The sequence below is a fragment of the Anoplopoma fimbria genome, chromosome 8 (assembly GCF_027596085.1).
Source record: "Anoplopoma fimbria isolate UVic2021 breed Golden Eagle Sablefish chromosome 8, Afim_UVic_2022, whole genome shotgun sequence".
NCBI classification, from domain to species: Eukaryota; Metazoa; Chordata; class Actinopteri; order Perciformes; family Anoplopomatidae; genus Anoplopoma; species Anoplopoma fimbria.
This window is the reverse complement of record NC_072456.1, coordinates 22,983,156-23,001,173: the sequence shown is the minus strand read 5'-3', so window position 1 is coordinate 23,001,173 and position 18,018 is coordinate 22,983,156. Positions and strand designations below refer to the sequence as shown.

Below are 18,018 nucleotides of genomic sequence, written 5' to 3'. Positions count from 1 at the left end.
GGTGTGAAATTGCAATTACTGATACGTTTAGTTGCTAGTGGGGGCTTGAGATGTGTCAGCATGACAACCTGCCGTCTACAATAACATACCGTCCAACAACGTAGACTGCTGCAGTACACGCTTCTTAGTGTCATCTCTCTTTGGGATCACAAGTGAGACATTTCTTCTTTGAAGCTGGAAGGGTGTCTCTGAAAAAAGAAAACACACAAAAACAACACAAACCCTTAGAGTTAATAATAAATACATGTGCCTCTACTTTATAAACAATAAGACAGGTTCAACAACTAAGAACAATAGTGGTAGTGGGTTCTGCTTAGTGCAGATTAAAATAAATACTTAATTTCCCTCCACTTACAGTACCAGTCAAAAGTTTGGACACACCTTCTCATTCAATAGTTTTTCCTTTATTTTTATTTTTTTCTACATTGTAGATTAATATTGAAGACATCCAAACTATGAAGGAACACATATGGAATTATGTGGTAAACAAACAAATGCTCAACAAACCAGAATATGTTTTATATTTTAGATTCTTCAAAGTAGTTGAATGAGAAGGTGTGTCCAAACTTGTGACTGGTACTGTATGTATGAATGAGGGACAGTTGGTGGTTCAGATTCCCACTCAAGGACCACCAAGAGATGGGGATCGAACCACAAACCTTTGGTCTGAATATTAATGGTAATGTTTTAGTATAACTAAGTCAGGAAATTAAGTGGCGACTCAGCAGGTTTTCACATAGAGCTCTTAACAATATGAGTGACATTTATATCATGTGAAGTTACTTTTGCTGCTGTCAGGTTGCACAAGCATCTCTGCTCCCAGTAGACCACATGACACTAAAAACCTGTGCAATACACATACACTGTGCAATAGTTATTCTCTGTACATATAATATTTCAGTTATTGTGGATTCTTTACTGTTTTTATTGCTTATTTATAATACTTTTTATTTTATCTTGTTTTTCTTTTAATATGTCTCTTGTTTGCACTATAACCTATGCTGCTGTAATCCTGTACATTTCTCATTTATAATAATAATAATAATAATAGGATTATTTTATCTTATCTTTAATACACAACCACAACACAAGAGTCCTTGGACCAATGGGCAAACTCGACCATCACCTGCATGCAGGAGACTCACCTGATATCCGTCTGACTGCACCGCCTCTTACCGACGCACACAGCCGGCAGCAGTCCGCCAGAGACACGCGAACAGCACTCTTCTCAACTACACTGCGACGGCTGAGACATTTTGCAAAGGCACACACTCTGAGGAGGGACATGTTGACATGTAATAACCGCGTTACTCCTGAGCACTAGGCGGCCATCTTAAATGAGACCAGGCTAGTGGCGAGGAGCGCTCGTCACCGGGGAAGGCGTGGCTAGAAGAGCGCAGATAAATCGAGCGGGGATAAACTTTGAATTGTTTTTACAGTACCAGTCAAAAGTTTGGACGCACCTTCTTATTCAATGGGTTTTCTTTTTTTCTTTTTTTTCTACATTGTAGATTAATATTGAAGACATCCAAACTATGAAGGAACACATATGGAATTATGTGGTAAACAAACAAATGCTCAACAAACCAGAATATGTTTTATATTTTAGATTCTTCAAAGTAGTTGAATGAGAAGGTGTGTCAACACTTTTGACTGGTACTGCACATATGTATATATATAATATATATATATATATATATATATATAAATTCCTATAAACAAAGAAACAAAATGAAATATATACAATAAATATATATATATAAGTAAATATAAAATAGTTTGGAAACCTATTCTTTAAATTTAGCTCATTAAAAAGTTGTCTTGTCCCTGATTTTGATTTTTTGAATCTCCAAACTTCCTATTTATATAAAGAAATATATATATATAGTATTAAAAAGTTGTCAATCAAAAAAGTTTGGACACACCTTCTCATTCAATGTTTTTTCTTTATTTTTCTTTAAAAAAAATTCTACATTGTAGATTAATATTGAAGACATCCAAACTTTGAAGGACCACATATGGAATTATGTGGTAAACAAACAAATGCTCAACAAACCAGAATAATTTTATATTTTAGATTCTTCAAAGTAGTTGAATGAGAAGGTGTGTCCAAACCTTTGACTGGTACTGTATCTTACATATAATTCAGTTTTTTTTTACATCATAAGTACATTTGGATTTAAGCCTATTATCCAACTTTCCAACTTTTTATTATTTCAGACACATGGGTCCATACAAAACAGATAAAATAACAACAAATACATACAGTATCAGTCAAAAGTGTGGACACACCTTCTCATTCAACTACTTTGAAGAATCTAAAATATAAAACATATTCTGGTTTTCAAAAGTTCAATGTCATGTATGAATCCCAAATCATTATGATCAGACCTGCCTCAGTTCAGCTCTTGAAACAAGTAGTTATATGAGTGAACAAAACAAGGCAGGGTAATCTAAACATAGTTTGGATGTCTTCAATATTAATCTACAATGTAGAAAAAAATAAAAATAAAGAAAAACCATTGAATGAGAAGGTGTGTCCAAACATTTGACTGGTACTGTACTTTTGGTAGAGCCTGTTATTATTTTGGATTTTCATGTTCGATTATCAAAGATGAGTTGGAAATCAAGATATTTATGTTCTTTCAGCCATGCAGTGTATGTTGAGTTTCAGTCTGGCAAACAACATTCTTACTGTAGGACGTGGATTAATTAAGCCTAACAGTAAAACTGAGTAATTATAAGTCGGAATAAGTGCAGCCTACACAGTTGATGATCAATGAAACATTGCAAATTGGCAGTTGAATATTAATGTAACTCGATGTTACACACTAATATCAAACCTGCTTGTTAGATATAAGGCTCAGGTTAAACAAACTTTCCATCTGTTACAATTACGTGAACACAAAATCAAGTCACATTTTCCAACTTATACTAAATAAGTAAAAGAAGTTACTTTTATTGTTTCAAATAAATGGAAAAAGCCAAAAAACAGATATGATTTGAAAGTTCAAAAAAAGGTTTCTGCTAATTTAAGCAACTTATTTAAATAAAGTTAGCAAACAATGATTAAAACATGGTTCTAATTTTGATATTGAATATTTAATCATAAGCAATGAAAAAAGTTCCCACTTCCTGCTGTTTACTGCTGCGACTTCAACATCGTGATTGACAACAGGCATCTTGTTTGCAGCAAGGTTCTTTCGGGGCGTTTTTCTCTCCTGCCTAACCTGCAAATGATCCTTGCAGTGGATCAGTACATAATTAAATGTATTTAAAGGGGTAGCAGTAATTAGGAAACAAGTTTTAGTTATCACCCACTATGTTAAATTGACTTCATGTATTTTCTCTTTTTCTATATTTAAAAGATAGAACTGCACTTGTTTTTTGCTGAATATTTATAAAAATCTTCCGTCGTATACATCAGAGTAGTTTACAATGGACAGTGAATTATGTTTGGCCTACAGGTGGCAGTCTCATCAAAGTCTCTCAAAGTAGGTCTAGAGGTCAAAGAGGAGACCAAGGTGAACATGAGTGTCCCACAATGATACAAGCAACATGGTTTGTATCATAAGTTGAGATTTGTATTCACATATGTGTTATTTTACACCCCATTTAAATATAGCATTTTCTGAGATGTTTTGGTAATGGAACTTTACCATCAATGGTACAGTATGTAGTTTAGTTTACAACAGTAAAGTTATGATCATTCTCTTGTGTACTGATTAGTTGTACCAAAAAAATAATAATAATACAAATTCGTAGCCTGATCTTATCAATAAAAAGTTTTTACAAGCGCTGCAGTACAACACAATATAATACCATGCAATATAACACAATAACATACATAATTGCATTACAAAAACAGCACATATGTAAAAACAATTATGTAAAGACAGTGTCAGAGGTGATGTAAGATAAGATAAGATAAGATAATCCTTTATTAGTCCCGCAGCGGGGACATTTGCAGGCTTACAGCAGCATAGAGTAATGTATTGGGGTTAGTCATGATTGCAGGTCTAGTTTGCTTTAAAGCATCTCTGAAGTTTATGTTTAACGGTTTGGTAATTAGTGCTCTCTCTTAATTGAATAATTGAATGTTCCAGTGGTGACTGGCTCTGACTCAGAGTACACTTTTCCCAAAATTAATATGTTTGTTCCCCTGTGACCTTCAATGTTATGAATGATAAAGTTATGTGAAATTCATAATGATTCTTTGTAAGCACAGAATCTGCCACTAAAACACGGCCAAAAATGTAAGATAATTGTGTATAAGTTGTCTCAGGACTTGTACTTTTACAGCTACTCTGGCAATTAAAATAAACTTCACAATTGAGGAAAAATACTGCGTATGAGGTTACATTTATTTCCAGGAAGCTGGTAGTACACACATGCAACCTGCACGCACACCCACTTGAACCAAAGTACTTATTAAAGCCAATTTTAAAAATGATTGTCATCTTTTTCTTTTGGACTTTTGAAGTTCAAACGTCACAGAGTTTTAAATCAAGCGTGACTCAGCCCCAAATTGAAAGTAAAACTGAATGTATCTCATTCACATCCTGTACACTTTCTGACCCCCAGCAGTGTCAGCCTCCCCCCTGTCATGCATCCATAAAGCATTCTTAAACACTTTAGCGGCCCTTTGTGTCTCGGCAGGCTGGAGGTTAACACAAGCACTACTTGACAGTGAGAGAGAGAGAGAGAGAGAGAGAGAGAGAGAGAGAGAGAGAGGTGGTGGTGGTGGTGGTGTGTGTGTGTGTGTGTGTGTGTGTGTGTGTGTGGGGGGGGGGGGGGGGGGTCCAGGCAGTACATCTTTTCTCAGCGGAGGCAGTAGGCTGAGAGCACAGCGGTGGGTGTCTGCTGCTGAGCTGTAGGTGAGGATCAGGAGGTGTTTGTTGCCACGGTTCACGAGCAGGGCCCCTTGACAGCCTCGTTTGATGTGGTCGGCCCCTGTCGGCGGCTGGCTCTTTGCGCTGGTGTGACAGTCATTGCCGGGTGAGTGACTGTCAATGCCTCGGCCGACAAAAGAGGAGAAGACAGGCATTCATGGGGTCTGATAATGGCCAGGCCAGGACAAGGCTGCCATTCTCACACACTTTGATCATGGGGATTCTTTTGCACACCTTTGTAGGGGCTCCCTATTTGTTTAACAGATGGAGAGAGGGCTGCTTTTTGATGGAGATACTTCTCTGTGAGAAGCTTGTGTTGGTAAATGCCTTTGGCATGTGTTTGTGTGTGCGTGTGAGTCTCTTGTCTGTGTGTGTGTGTGCAGCACTTACATGGAATTAGTGACCTGTGTTTAAAACTGCTCCTTAAGAACTCCCCACGTGAGACTCCACATGTGTGACATCTGAGAGGTCATATTCAGAGCTGAATTTGAAAACTTTATTGAACTTTTTTCTTTCTTTTAAAAATCACACCTTTGGGCTCCAGATGAGACTCCAGATGAGCACATTAGCACTTTTTACAGCACACTGTAAACTTCCAGAGTACCAACGCAAACATTAAATATTACTCATCACACACTTTGTGTCCATTACTGTCCATTACAAGGAGACAGACATCTGAATGATCCTCCAGGCTTCTGCGCCGGCCTTTACCGGACCGCTGTGACTCACACAGCTCTTACTGCATTTGAAGATGGATTCAATTAGAGAGTCAGTAAAAATAAGTCTTAAGATGTGTCATGCTACTATTCACAAGTGCATGTTGATAGAATCATTTGAAAGAATCATGTAGGCAGGCCTTTACTTCAAACTTCAATGACGCTTGGTCAACCTCAACGTTTGGACAAAGCTAGCATTAGGGATAGTGAAGAAATGCTGAGTCAGCAAAGATTCATAAAGTGCTTTGTTTTTACCGTCCTCACCGCCACAGTCCTGTTTCCTGTCCGTCTGTCCTCTGTTATTTGCTTCTGATACGTCATTTTTTTTCTCGGCAAACACTATCAGACGGTTGGATCTCTGATTGCTGGGAGAACTGGGAAGCTGGATCTCTCAGAACTCATCACAGGATCAGATAGACGACCCACTTATCATAATGCCCCTGACAATAGACAATGGTCACAGAGCAGGATATGCAAAGGGCCGTGTGGTCTGGGGTGGTCTGGTCAGTTCCTTTAACCACGTCCGGATGTTTGTCAGCCAACCACAGCACGGCAGACAGCTCAAAGATATCAAGCACACCTGTGTGTCGGCTCTGACGCAACAACACAGCCAGTGTTGGACGCGCTGAAAGGACGAATTGCATAATAGCTGAAATTATAAGGATTTACTGCCAGTGAATAATACGTGTGAGATAATTTCCTTATGTGAGAGCAGTGACTCCTTCCAGTTTAGCATCTGCAATAAAGAGAAAGTAGATTGTTATCTGGAAACAGTTTTCATTTAAGAAACAAACACCTCCCTACCACTGAGTTACAAACTGGCAGAATGTCAACGCTCTTAGAAGCACGAGGTCATGGGTGAGATAAAAACACAACAACAAGAGCAAGAGGGAGAAAGAGAGAGACAAGGACTTAGCAGGCAAGCAAAACAATTAATAATAGGGAGCTATTACTGAGGGATTGTCAGTGCTATGAGGGAGGTCGGGTTTCAGAGCCTTTTGAAGACTTTGATGGTACAAAACAGGCCTCATTATAGAGATATTATCTCTATTCATACACTTACAGAGCCGCTTGGATTCCTGCTGGGAAAGATTAGGTTCCTCCACTTGAGAACATCCTCCTTGGGTGCCTGGCTCACAGAGTGGTGTTCTCAGCTCAGGACACACCCACACAAGTCCAGACTGAAATATCCCTTCAACTATGTGATGGATTAAGATGAAACTTCATGGTCCTCTGAGGATGAGTACCAATGACTTTTGTGATGCCTGACTTCTCCCTTAACGAGGATCACATTTGTGGTTTTGAGTGAAATGTGACAACAATTATTCAATAGCTTGCCATGACATTTGGTTCTGACACTCATGTTCCCGAGGATGAATTGTGATGCTTTAACAGTTCCTCTGGCACCGTCATCATGTCAAATTTCTTTGGGTAAGAACCAAATATTTGTGAAACTAATGACATTCCCATCAGTCACATCTGTTGTTTGTGTAGCAAATGTTAGCATGTTAACACTCTTTATTATGTTTACGAGGGGCTTTTTTTTTCTCAGATTACTTTGGTTTTCAGTGGTTACGTAATCAGGTGACCAAAAAAAGAACGAAAAACAACAAAACATCTTAGTAAGGTTTAGTTAAAACATCATAGTCTGGCTTATAATTAGTATGTTTGTTATATTATTTAAATTATGGACGCAAATAAAAATTGGTTTCACATTGGGTCATAAACAGTGTGTTTGTTTAATCCACCTGTCCACCAAAATGTCCGTACGTGAAAGTCCGCAGACTATAATTAGAAACCTATTTTTGACAACAACAAAAAGAAACTGAAACCGGGAGGAGAAACTTTCCCTGGAGACATAATTGACAATGCTGTTTCATTGTATGGGAATGTCATTTTTGGGTTGAACATAGCTACTAGCATAAGATTTGTCGTATCTCTTCCTGATCCATGTAAATAGAAGTCACCCTGACATGATTACAAATTGGAAACCGGACACGAATCCATTCCTCATTATATGGTTCGAAGTTGAAATCCTTTAAATTGCATCCCCAACATCAAAGATGCACGCTGTAAAACAGAGAAAGATTCACGTTATGACATTTAACAAAGAAACACATTATGCTTGTGTCTGCTCCGGCACTGAGCTCAGAGCCCAAACATTTGCTTCCAAGACACCACAAAGCAATCTGCTGCCACATCTGACACTCACATGAGGCCCGAGCTTTGTTGATGACCTCAGGGGGCGCTCTGATTTTTGAGAAGTTACATTGAATGATTGTATGATTTTAATTACGGGGAATTTTGGAAAAGAAAGGACAGCTGGAACTTCCAATACTCTTTTCTCTCTCCATTTCACTTTCTCTGTCTTTTGTTTCTCTCTTTGTTTTGTTCACTGGTTTTGCGTGTTTGGCACCACTGTGTGAGAAACCAGTCCAACAGTAAATAATGACAGACCTCGTCATCCGTCAAAACAAAAAGAGTTATTCATTTATCTTCTTAATTAAACCACATACTGTACAGTGGTCAGTGCATTTTAATTACATTTATGAGGGTCTACCAAGACCTTACTGGTTTCCAAAGTAGTTGTAATACCTTTAACTCCAGTGATGATATCATTACAAAATGTCGAAACCTCTAATCTATCTGATATGCATGTCATATATTGTAACATTTGAATAATAATGTGCACAAAAGTGTTTAAAGTCATTTTTCTTCACTTTCAAGTCTTTTGAATTTACACAAAAGTAAGCGTTGACTGACATGATTTTGAATATTAAAATAGTATCACTGTACTTTTTATAAGATACTGAACTTTAATGAAGTAAAAATTAGCCCTACCTGACTGCAAGGTGATCAGAAATGTAGTATAATTTCTAGTTTAACGTCTACGAACTGAATAAAGAAAAATTTGGCAACTCTGTTCCGAACATTATCAATGTCATACTGGAAAAATAAATGGTTAGGGCTGTTGTGGCGTTTATAATTGACATATGGAGTCTGTTGGGACTATTAGCTGAAAGCATCATATGACTTGCAAGCATGTGCAACAAAACAATCTGCCTCAATCAACAAGGGAAGGTGAGGGAACAGCACCCCGTGATGTAACAATGGGATTTTAATACTTAACTTGAAAAGTATTACTTCAGAACAAAAATCATGTCTCAGTTTATAACTAATTAGTTTACCAAGAGTTCGAAGATGATGCAGCTCCATCAGCATTTCAAACTATTATCAATCATGGTGCAAAAGCAACTGTTATCCAAATGCCTTCCATAAATCTGTTAACAAATACTATTGCAGTGCTGAAAGAGAAAGAACAACAAATGAAATTCTGAGCCAAGCGTGCAAACACTTAGATGTCCCAAAAACTAAATCCATGTTTTTGTACTTGTTGAAGATGGGGAAACAAGTTCATACATCACTTAACAAAGAACACATTCACAATAATCCTTGTCTAAAAACTGTCCTATGCAGAACAGACTTCCAAGGACAGAGACGGGAGGAAAGAAAACACGAGAGAGCGGTAAGACCGGAGGAATTGAGGGTGAAAGACTGATTTTTACGAAGGGCCCACATAGATAAATGCTGAAGGTAGCTTTGACCGGCGGGCACCGAAAACCAGAACATACTGTCAGGTAGACAGGACTGGGAGTTGGGGGAGGACTGGAGCTTGGAGTTTGGAGAAAGAGGTGACTGGAAGTGTTTCTTTTATGATGGGAGGGCTTAAAAAGGGGGCTAGCGGGACAGCAGGTCTCAGGGGCGGAAGTTAACAAGCTAAAGAGTGTGAAGTGACTGTCACCCTCTTTGAGCACGGACTCCTCAAACACACCTCCAGCCCCGGACGAGCGTGGCCTCAGGGTGGTACTCATAATTAAAACAGGGACACAAGGAGGGAATCACCACTGGACAACCCCACTTCAAAACTTCTGCGTCTTCTCTCTTAATTTTTGAATCTCTTTACATCTTTACACAAGCTCACGTTTCATCTCACTGTTTAAATGTAAAAACTTAAAGGGGTAGTTAGACATTTTGGGAAATGCATTTATTTCAATTCATGGTTGTTGCATCTGCCACGTCCATGCAGATCCGCCCAACATTTGTGACCATGTGGACTAGATGTACTACAAGCGCAAGGACTGCACATGATCCAGAAAAAGTGAACTGGATGCTTGTGAAGTGCATGTATTTTTGTACTGTGTGCCCTATCCTCGGTCTATCTGTTAGAGTGGTCACCCCACGGCTTTTTCTTTTTTGATTTATTTTTGCTCACTCCAATAAAACAAACAAAGTTGCTCTTCTTCTTGCTGTTTTGAAGTCACCATCTTGTTTTCTGGTGCCAGCAGGCAGTAAGCTTAGCTTAGCAAAAAAAAGGCACTTCTAAAGCTCACTACTTTACATATTATATCATGTTTAATTAAAACCGATTCTATGTCTTTTTTACAGGGGATTATGTGCAGAGTATTCCTTGGACAGGACCAGCATGTTTCTGGAGTTCAACTGATTGTTTTGGTCTCATTCCCATGAACGAAGGAACGGAAATAACTCTGTATTTGGCTATTAGTGCATTTTACAACTTTTAGCACATGACGATTTAAATACGGCTATTGTTCGTACTGAGAGATTTATTTACATTAAAAAAACGTTTTATCCGCGGAGTAACTGATGTTTCTTTCCCAATTTAAGTCTATGGGAAAAGGTATTTTTGAACCAATAGCTCCTCGTGACAGACGTTGACGTTGTAATTCCACTGTTTTGCCACTATTTGCTTAATTTGCTTCAAAGCCCGGAGCTCTTGGGGCTTGAGTCAGAGGAGCTGTTTCACCCTGTTTCAAGTCTTAATATTAAGCTGGGCTAACTGGCTGTTTCTTATATTTACCACATAGTGGTATTCATTTACTCCTTTCACTCGCAACAAGAAAGCCCATAAGCATGTTTCCCAAAATGTAAAAATCCTCCTTTAAGTTCTAGTTTGATAGGATAACAATACAAACTTGATTTATTTAGCGCCTTTAAAAACAGAGTTTACAAAGTGCTTTCACAGACAAAGCAGAAAAAGCAAGGCAATAAAATGCACAATCACAAATGCTGGAAATACATCCATGGCGGTTTGCTGGAATTGGCCTTTCTTGCCCTAATCAGGTTCATTACACGGCTTGTAAAAAACAGACAAAAGTGTGGGAAGTCACAAAAAAGGTGTTTTCTTCATTTCCGTCCTGCTCCCCCAAATTAAATGGCCGAGATCAGAGAGGGTGTTCCATTGAAATATTAACACAGGTGATCAGAAAGTCTCTCAGGCTTCATCTGGACTAACTCCGCCGACACTCCTGCAACCTGCTCTGTGTTCCCGACTTCATGATGATTCAAACCAGCAGTGGGAAAAAACAAAGGCTCCCTTAATTTGCCACATGTGGTCAAGCGAGAAGAAAAGAGAGTTAAGGTGTCAAAAAAAAAAAAAAAAAAAAGGGTCTCCGAGGTGGTTCACTGGACAGTAATGGAGCTGATTCGACCGTGTTGCAAAATGCTTCACCGTTCACATCAAGGGGAGACAGCAGAGGTTCTGGGATAGGAAAGCAGATGTAAGTCTTTCCAGGTGTCCGTGACGGAGAAAAAGAAAAAAGGGAAGAAAAAGAAAAAGAGGATAAAAAAAAATCCTCAGGTCAAAAGCGAATGACTTGTTTCTAACAGAATCAACTTTTTTCGGAGAGAGAATAGAAAAAGGGGGACAGTGCTCGAAGCTGCGGGCTTTTCTCATTTGTTTGAAATGGTTATGAATGAGTGCAGTGGCCCCACCCCACCCTCCACCCTCCACCCACCCCCACCCCTCTCTCTTTCAACCCCCTAGATGCTGGCCCTGCCCAGGATAAAATGCAGGACGACTCAGCGTCAGAGAGGACTGACTGACTGACTGACTGACTGCACACAGCAGAGCGTGAGGCCGTTCACTGACTGCTTCACTGCCCCGTGCCGGCTGACACACACACTCGCTGACTGCCGCTCACTCACTGACACACAGACACACACTCTCACTGCCGATCTCTCTCTCTCTCTCTCTCTCTCTCTCTGTCGCAAACACACACCGGCTCTCTCCCTCCCATACTCGCTCACTCCTTCTCTTTCTCTCTCCCTTTCTCTCAGTATCACACACTCACACTCACACACACACACACACACACACACACACACACACACACACACACACACACACACACACACACGCAGTCAGTCACCAACCCTCCTCATTCAACTCCCTCTCAGCCACGGGTCAGCAGCTCAGACAGGCACCTTGTTCCTATTCAGCTAGAGAGAGTAGAGCATCGCAAGGTGCACACACACTCACGCACATACACACATACTTAATCACACAGAAATACACCTATCCATACACACACAGACAAACACACACATGCGCAAAAACAGCCCAGGACTTTATCTGTGGTACGGGAAAGAAGACCTCATTCCAAAGGAGGAGAACAACCAGAGAAACAAGGAGCGACACTAAAGAGGAACTTTTAAAGGAGGATCCATAAAACACTTCATGAAAGGATCGGACAAATAGAATCGAAAGATGACAACTGGAGGAAGCGTGTTGCTGTAGAAAGGCCTGCTGGAGGTGGAGATTGGTCATCTGTGACATCCAGAAGATCCTGAGGGTGCCACTTCCCTCCCTTCTCTCTTGAGGGACTCCCACCCTCTCGTCACCCCTCCGTAGGGACATCTCCCCCCATCATCAGCATGCCTACAGCTTGCACAAGGTGCACCTTGGGAGTCTGACCCACCATGTGCAGATGGACGCCGTCCGTAGCTCATCTCTGTCCTGAACCTGCACTTGGCACCACCGCCACCACTACCACCACCACCACCACCACCACCACCACCGCAGCCTCCACCGGGCGACCTCTCCCCTTACCCAGCGCGGCCTCCCTTTGCCTGGCATGCTTCACCTTGCTGCTGGTCACCGCTGGCAGCGCCACAGGGGCCTGTCCTCCTGGGGTTGGACATGAGCCCCTTCAGGTGCTGGCGGGTGGCATCAACTGCTCATGGACGTTGGAGAGGCACACCCGCAGTTACAATCACCTGGAGGGCGACGTCCGGCTACGGCGACTTTACTCCGCCAACAAGTTCTTCCTCTGTATTGACAAAACAGGCAAGGTGGACGGCACTCGGCGGAAAAACTACGCAGACAGTAAGTGCATCTAAGTTCCGTTTATCAGATGTGCGTTGGGTGTCACGGAGAGGGCAGGATGCCCTTTGACGTCCTCACTTTTATGGCTGGACTTTCTTATCTGTTCACTTTTTATAGCAGTTCATAGGGATATCCTATGGTACTATCGCTGCTGAGCTATTTGTGTTGTGTTTAGAGCATGAGAGACGCGTTGCTAGGTAAGAAGGGAATACCCTAGTGTGGATTTAGACTCCTCATGGGACTGCCGGAACAGGAAAGCTGACTTGAGGAGAGACATTGAGCATCAGTTGGCGATGCAAGCTGGGCTTGGAAAAAATAAATATTTCACTGGGGATTAACTTGTCAAAACTGTGAGCAAAGTGCATCAATTGTAAGTAGCAGGTGGAAATGGAAACACATTGCCCCGATGAATGCACACACCGATTCTCATGCATTGTTCATAGTTTGATTTGTCATAAATAATGAGACTTAATAGTGTTGAGAGAAACAAAAATGCTTTTTAAATCCTCATGCAACCTGCAATTGGATTTTTGCTTTCTTTACTGATGTAATTTACAGTTCGCCGTTACATTTGTCTGACAATCGTGCACACGGCCGTAAATCTCTATTTATCTTCCTTGCAGCCCAAAATCATACCTCTTAGCAACAATACCCAACGTGAAGTATTCAGTGCCAGATAGACCCACACAGGTTATTCTGTAGTCGGTGCCTAACATGTGCTTCAGGGACACCTGAGAAGAGGTTGCTCATACAGCTGCCGTGCCTCTTCAGCGTGTCCATCAATGACCGTCTTTCAGATGCTTGACCAGGTCAGATGAGCCGACTCCGGTCACGATCTGACCTCCCTCTCCATTAGTCACCGGCTGACTGACTGACTGGATAGCCCTTGGAGACATTTATGCCTTCGACTGTAATATTTATGTATTTGCTCGTTAATGCCTTTTTATACAAGTGGGTGAGTCAGAGTTTTTCCACACGGCTACTGGGGGCTGGAGCAGCTGCTGCGTCCAGCTAACAGGCCAGCCAGTCTGTTGCCACTGTTTCAATAAGCTCCAAGCTGCAGACTGGATGACATTTGTTAACCTGTCGGGATTAGTCACCTGGCAGAATCTTTTTTAAAACCACACACACTGGTAGGAACTCAAGTTGAGATGAATTATTACTGTGTTAAAGTTGGACGTGTGGGCTTTTCCAAGCTGGGACATTATTCTCTCATATTAGTGCTAGTTGTCAGCTCCCATAATAAAATATTACTCCCAAACGTTGCATGAATTTGACATTTCAGAGGTCATGCTGGAAGCGTGGAAGCAACACGAGGTGAATTTGAACAAATGTTCAGAGTCTTTGGAAAGTAGCAAAAGTTACGGCTGAGGATTGTGACATTTATGCTTTTTCTTGCCATACTCATGTCATTATTAATGCTTTGGTGTTTGCGGTATAGCTCTCTGTGAAACAGCGCAGTCCCCCTAAAATATAATGTCCTCATACATTTCCTCTCATTTCCTTTGGTGGAAAGAACGATTCTATCTGCTCGCTCACACACAGCGAGGGTGTATGTTTTTGGGCTCTGAGCACAGCACCAAACCAGCGGTCATGTAGACCTTGTGGTCAGTCTGTGGTTGCGCCTCACAATGAGGCAGATCTGGTTTAAGGCCGTTTTGAGGTCTCACTCTGTTTCTGTGTGAGGCTACCGTTACTGCCAACACGTGAGGAGGCTATCAATCAGACCTTAAGCCTCCTGACCCAGACGAGTTCTTGATACTGATACGGTGGGCACGCTATGGATTAGAGTGGCATGGCAAGCAGGAAATGGTGCATATTTAATGAGGAGCAGTGACGCAGAGGGCAACATCGGCATTAGTCTCACACAGGACAGAGGACTCATTTCTTTTTTAGTATTTTATAGATACTTTTGAAATATGAGGTTCTATCTCAGATATACTCAACCACTGGGCTGGCGGCCCACGGGTGAACCTCAGAGCGCCATCTAGTGGGCCGCGGAGATACTGCCAAAAGGTTAGATGACATTTAAGTTTTGGTAATTTATAAAGCTAGTTATTTTGTGTCTAAATGTGCACAAGAATCCACATAAATAAAAAAAACAGTATATACAACAAAGCATGATTTCAATGACCAGTTAAGTTTGAATATCACCACGCCAACCACGACACATCATCAGGTAGACACAAACGTGTTTTGCAACCGTTAGCTAGCTAACGTTCCCTCGGATGCAGCGGCACAAAATGGATAATTTATGTGAAACAAAAGAGTTACGAGGGAGACAACTTGCGCCAGTAAAAGCGTGGTGAGGAAATATGATATATATATATATATATATATATATATATATATATTATAAATTCGGATTCAGAACGTTAGGCAGTGATGGGTTAGGTTAAGCAGCATAACACCTATTTAGGTCATTACAGCTGACAGTGAAATAACACATATTTACAGCCCAGTTATTACTTTTTTTACATATTATGTTTACTTTTCATTTCTTCGGGACGGTGGTCCTCGAAATTGTCTTGACAATTTGAATAGGGTGTTAAGTTACAAAAGGTTCTATCTGATGCAAAACCTAAAAAAAAGTTGTGTTGATGTGCTTGCAAAAACATACATACCGTCGCAGAAAAATACAGACAATGTTGGAGACACAGTATTGTTTTGGCCTGTATTATAATTCTCACATTCTTCCATTGTTTTGTGCAAGACTAACCTGAACTCAGGACAGCCCTGAGCCTGCTTGCAGCTTTCACGAGTGTACCCAGCAGTCTGGCCGACCCCTCCTCTGTCCTCTGTGTCGCCCTTACACTCTTGTCGACACAGCTATATTGCCCCGACAGCTCTGCCTGCTACACCCAGGCCCCGGCCCTTCACCTCCACCCCACTCAGTTTTTCCAGCCCCAGCTCCAAAGCTCCCTCTCAGGTGCAAAAACAGTTGGAATTAGTCAACAGGCTCTCTGCTAATTGAGGTTGGAAAATATTGTATCAATCCCAGCGGAGCAGGGGCATGGAACAGCTGAGGGAAGAGGAGAGAGGGAGGAGGACTGGGAGAGATGAGAGAGCTGGATAGGGTTGAAGGGAGATATAGAAATATGCAAAAAAGAAATGGTAAATAAATGCATTTCTGTTGATCAGTCTTGCCTTATGCTTTGTGAGGAAAATCTGATAGTATGACATGCAAAAATCATCAGATCTTACTGAAGGACAGATAAGAGATTAAATGCCCATTGAGCAATGAAATTCAAAACTTTCATCCGCATCAGACAGGACAGGCTGAAAGTGTATCAGTTCCATCTCCAAACTGTTCTGAGAAAAATGTCCTGCCTTGTGATCACTCAAGCAGAAATATACACAAACGTACACTCAAAAACACAAACACACACACACACACACACTAAAGTTTCAGGTATCTGCATCCTTAAATTTGTTTTCATAATCAAGCAAGTTTTACGCTTACCCGACCTTCAATGCGTTTGTTAATCAAACCAGAGAGATACAAATCTGACGAGATATACGTGACTAGACTATTATCTGACTACAGCCTTTGAAACCGCACGCTCTAAATATAGATCCACCTCCAACTATCATCAAGGTTTCTAAATATAACTTTGAAACAGCCACAAGAAGAAACAATCTTCAGTACTTTGAGGGGCCGAAGGGGGGGGGCCCCGACATGTTTTTCTTTTGACCTATGGCAGAGCAGAAAATGACCGAGGGGAAAAACACACCCGAGTGTTTACAAAAGCTCCAGAGGCAGGTACGCATCATATCCTGTCCTGGGTCATCGGTCATTGCCTGCTAATTAGACAGTGCTTCAGCACAACAGCTGTGTGGGCACGCCCAGCAACCGCTTCATGATCAATTGCAACAGCAAATCATAAAGCTAAGTGGAGCAGTAGGAAAATAGAGAGTAGAGAACCAGGGGAATATGCTCCTGAGTCAAATTCAGTCAACATGTGATGGCTAATCGAAATCAAATGGCTTTAAGAACAAGCTTGTTTTTCTATTTTTCCCCCTTTTTTTTTTTACAATTAAAGTTTTTTTGAATGCCGCACTGCATATATTTAATTTCATGTTGCGTTTTTTTCATCTCATTTTAAAGGATAGACTGTTACATTTTGGGTGTGTGTGGCTGAAGGCTTCAAAGGTTTTTGCAGCCTCCAGGTAGTGACAGCCCGTTCACCCTTAGGAAATAAGGTCACCTCACCACGCCGCTAGAATCACAGGAGTCACCGAGGCCAGACAAGCTCCATTCGCTCTCTACAGCCGGGCAACTCTCTCAGCCAGGGTGTGTTGTGTTTACCAAATTTCCCCTTGGTGTGCAACATCTTGCCGTTTGAAGTGAGAGTTTTCCTAGTTCATGAGTGTATTTGACTTGGACGGGACCCATGGGAAGAAAATCTTCCACCCTGCTGAAAGATGTTGTGGAAATTATTCAAACTTGTTTTAGACAGGGGAAACTGTCACTCGCCAAGGAGAGGCTGAATTTGAAAATGGGGAAAGACAGGACGAGTGCTGCAGACAGATGACTAAATACACCTAAAAGGTTTGACTAGTTAGACAGCGATGAACATTTGTCCCGCACACACAGTAGTAAAATAAAGATGAGAGGGAGGAAGAGTTCGTATCCGAAAATCTGTTTAATTTATGGGCTCAACTGAACTTAAGTGTGGGAGTTATTACTAATTTAATGAAACCTCATACACAGGACATAGTATCGTTATGTACCACTTGTGAACATTCCTATACATTAAAGTACTCTCAAGCTCTTATTAAGTACTTACCATTGTATTATACTGAAGCAGAAGACACCTAAAGTCAAAATGAAATTAAAAATGTCTCTTCAACCCTTTTAGATCACATCCCTGGTCATATTGTGCAAGAGAAATACAAAAGAAAAACAATTTCTTTGTATTTTTTATATCAAAATCCAATTATCTTTTTTTCCTGTTAAACAAAATATGACGTGTACTTGAGTGAGTTAGTACCGATCGATTTCAAACAATAATATCGTGACATCCATCCATCAATAAATCTGCAACTTTTTTAGCGTCCAATCAAATTGGAAGGATTTGATTTAAATCCCTCTTTTATCTGTACACCTCTCAAATGTTCTGTTTCACTGGAGAATACGTCACAGTACAGAAGCTAAAGACACTCTAACCTTCGTTTCACTTGGATTTATAAATAATTTTAAATTAGAGTTTATCCATGCATA

At 40.8% G+C, this 18,018-nt stretch overlaps 2 protein-coding genes across 2 annotated transcripts in view; one reads left to right on the top strand and one right to left on the bottom strand.

Annotated features, from left to right (window-relative positions):
• The window catches only part of polrmt (polymerase (RNA) mitochondrial (DNA directed)), a 49,217-nt gene extending 47,929 nt beyond the window's left edge, over positions 1 to 1,288 (bottom strand). Inside the window, exons 1-2 of the mRNA XM_054602309.1 lie at positions 1,146 to 1,288; positions 90 to 188 (exon numbers count right to left, since the gene is read on the bottom strand). Coding sequence (XP_054458284.1) covers positions 90 to 188; positions 1,146 to 1,287 — 241 coding nt within the window. The 5' untranslated portion in view covers position 1,288. The remainder of the gene's footprint in view (positions 1 to 89; positions 189 to 1,145) is intronic.
• An 11,100-nt stretch (positions 1,289 to 12,388) lies between these two features.
• The window catches only part of fgf22 (fibroblast growth factor 22), a 28,132-nt gene continuing 22,502 nt past the window's right edge, over positions 12,389 to 18,018 (top strand). The window contains exon 1 of the mRNA XM_054603414.1: positions 12,389 to 12,794. Within this exon, the coding sequence (XP_054459389.1) occupies positions 12,389 to 12,794 (406 nt within the window). The remainder of the gene's footprint in view (positions 12,795 to 18,018) is intronic.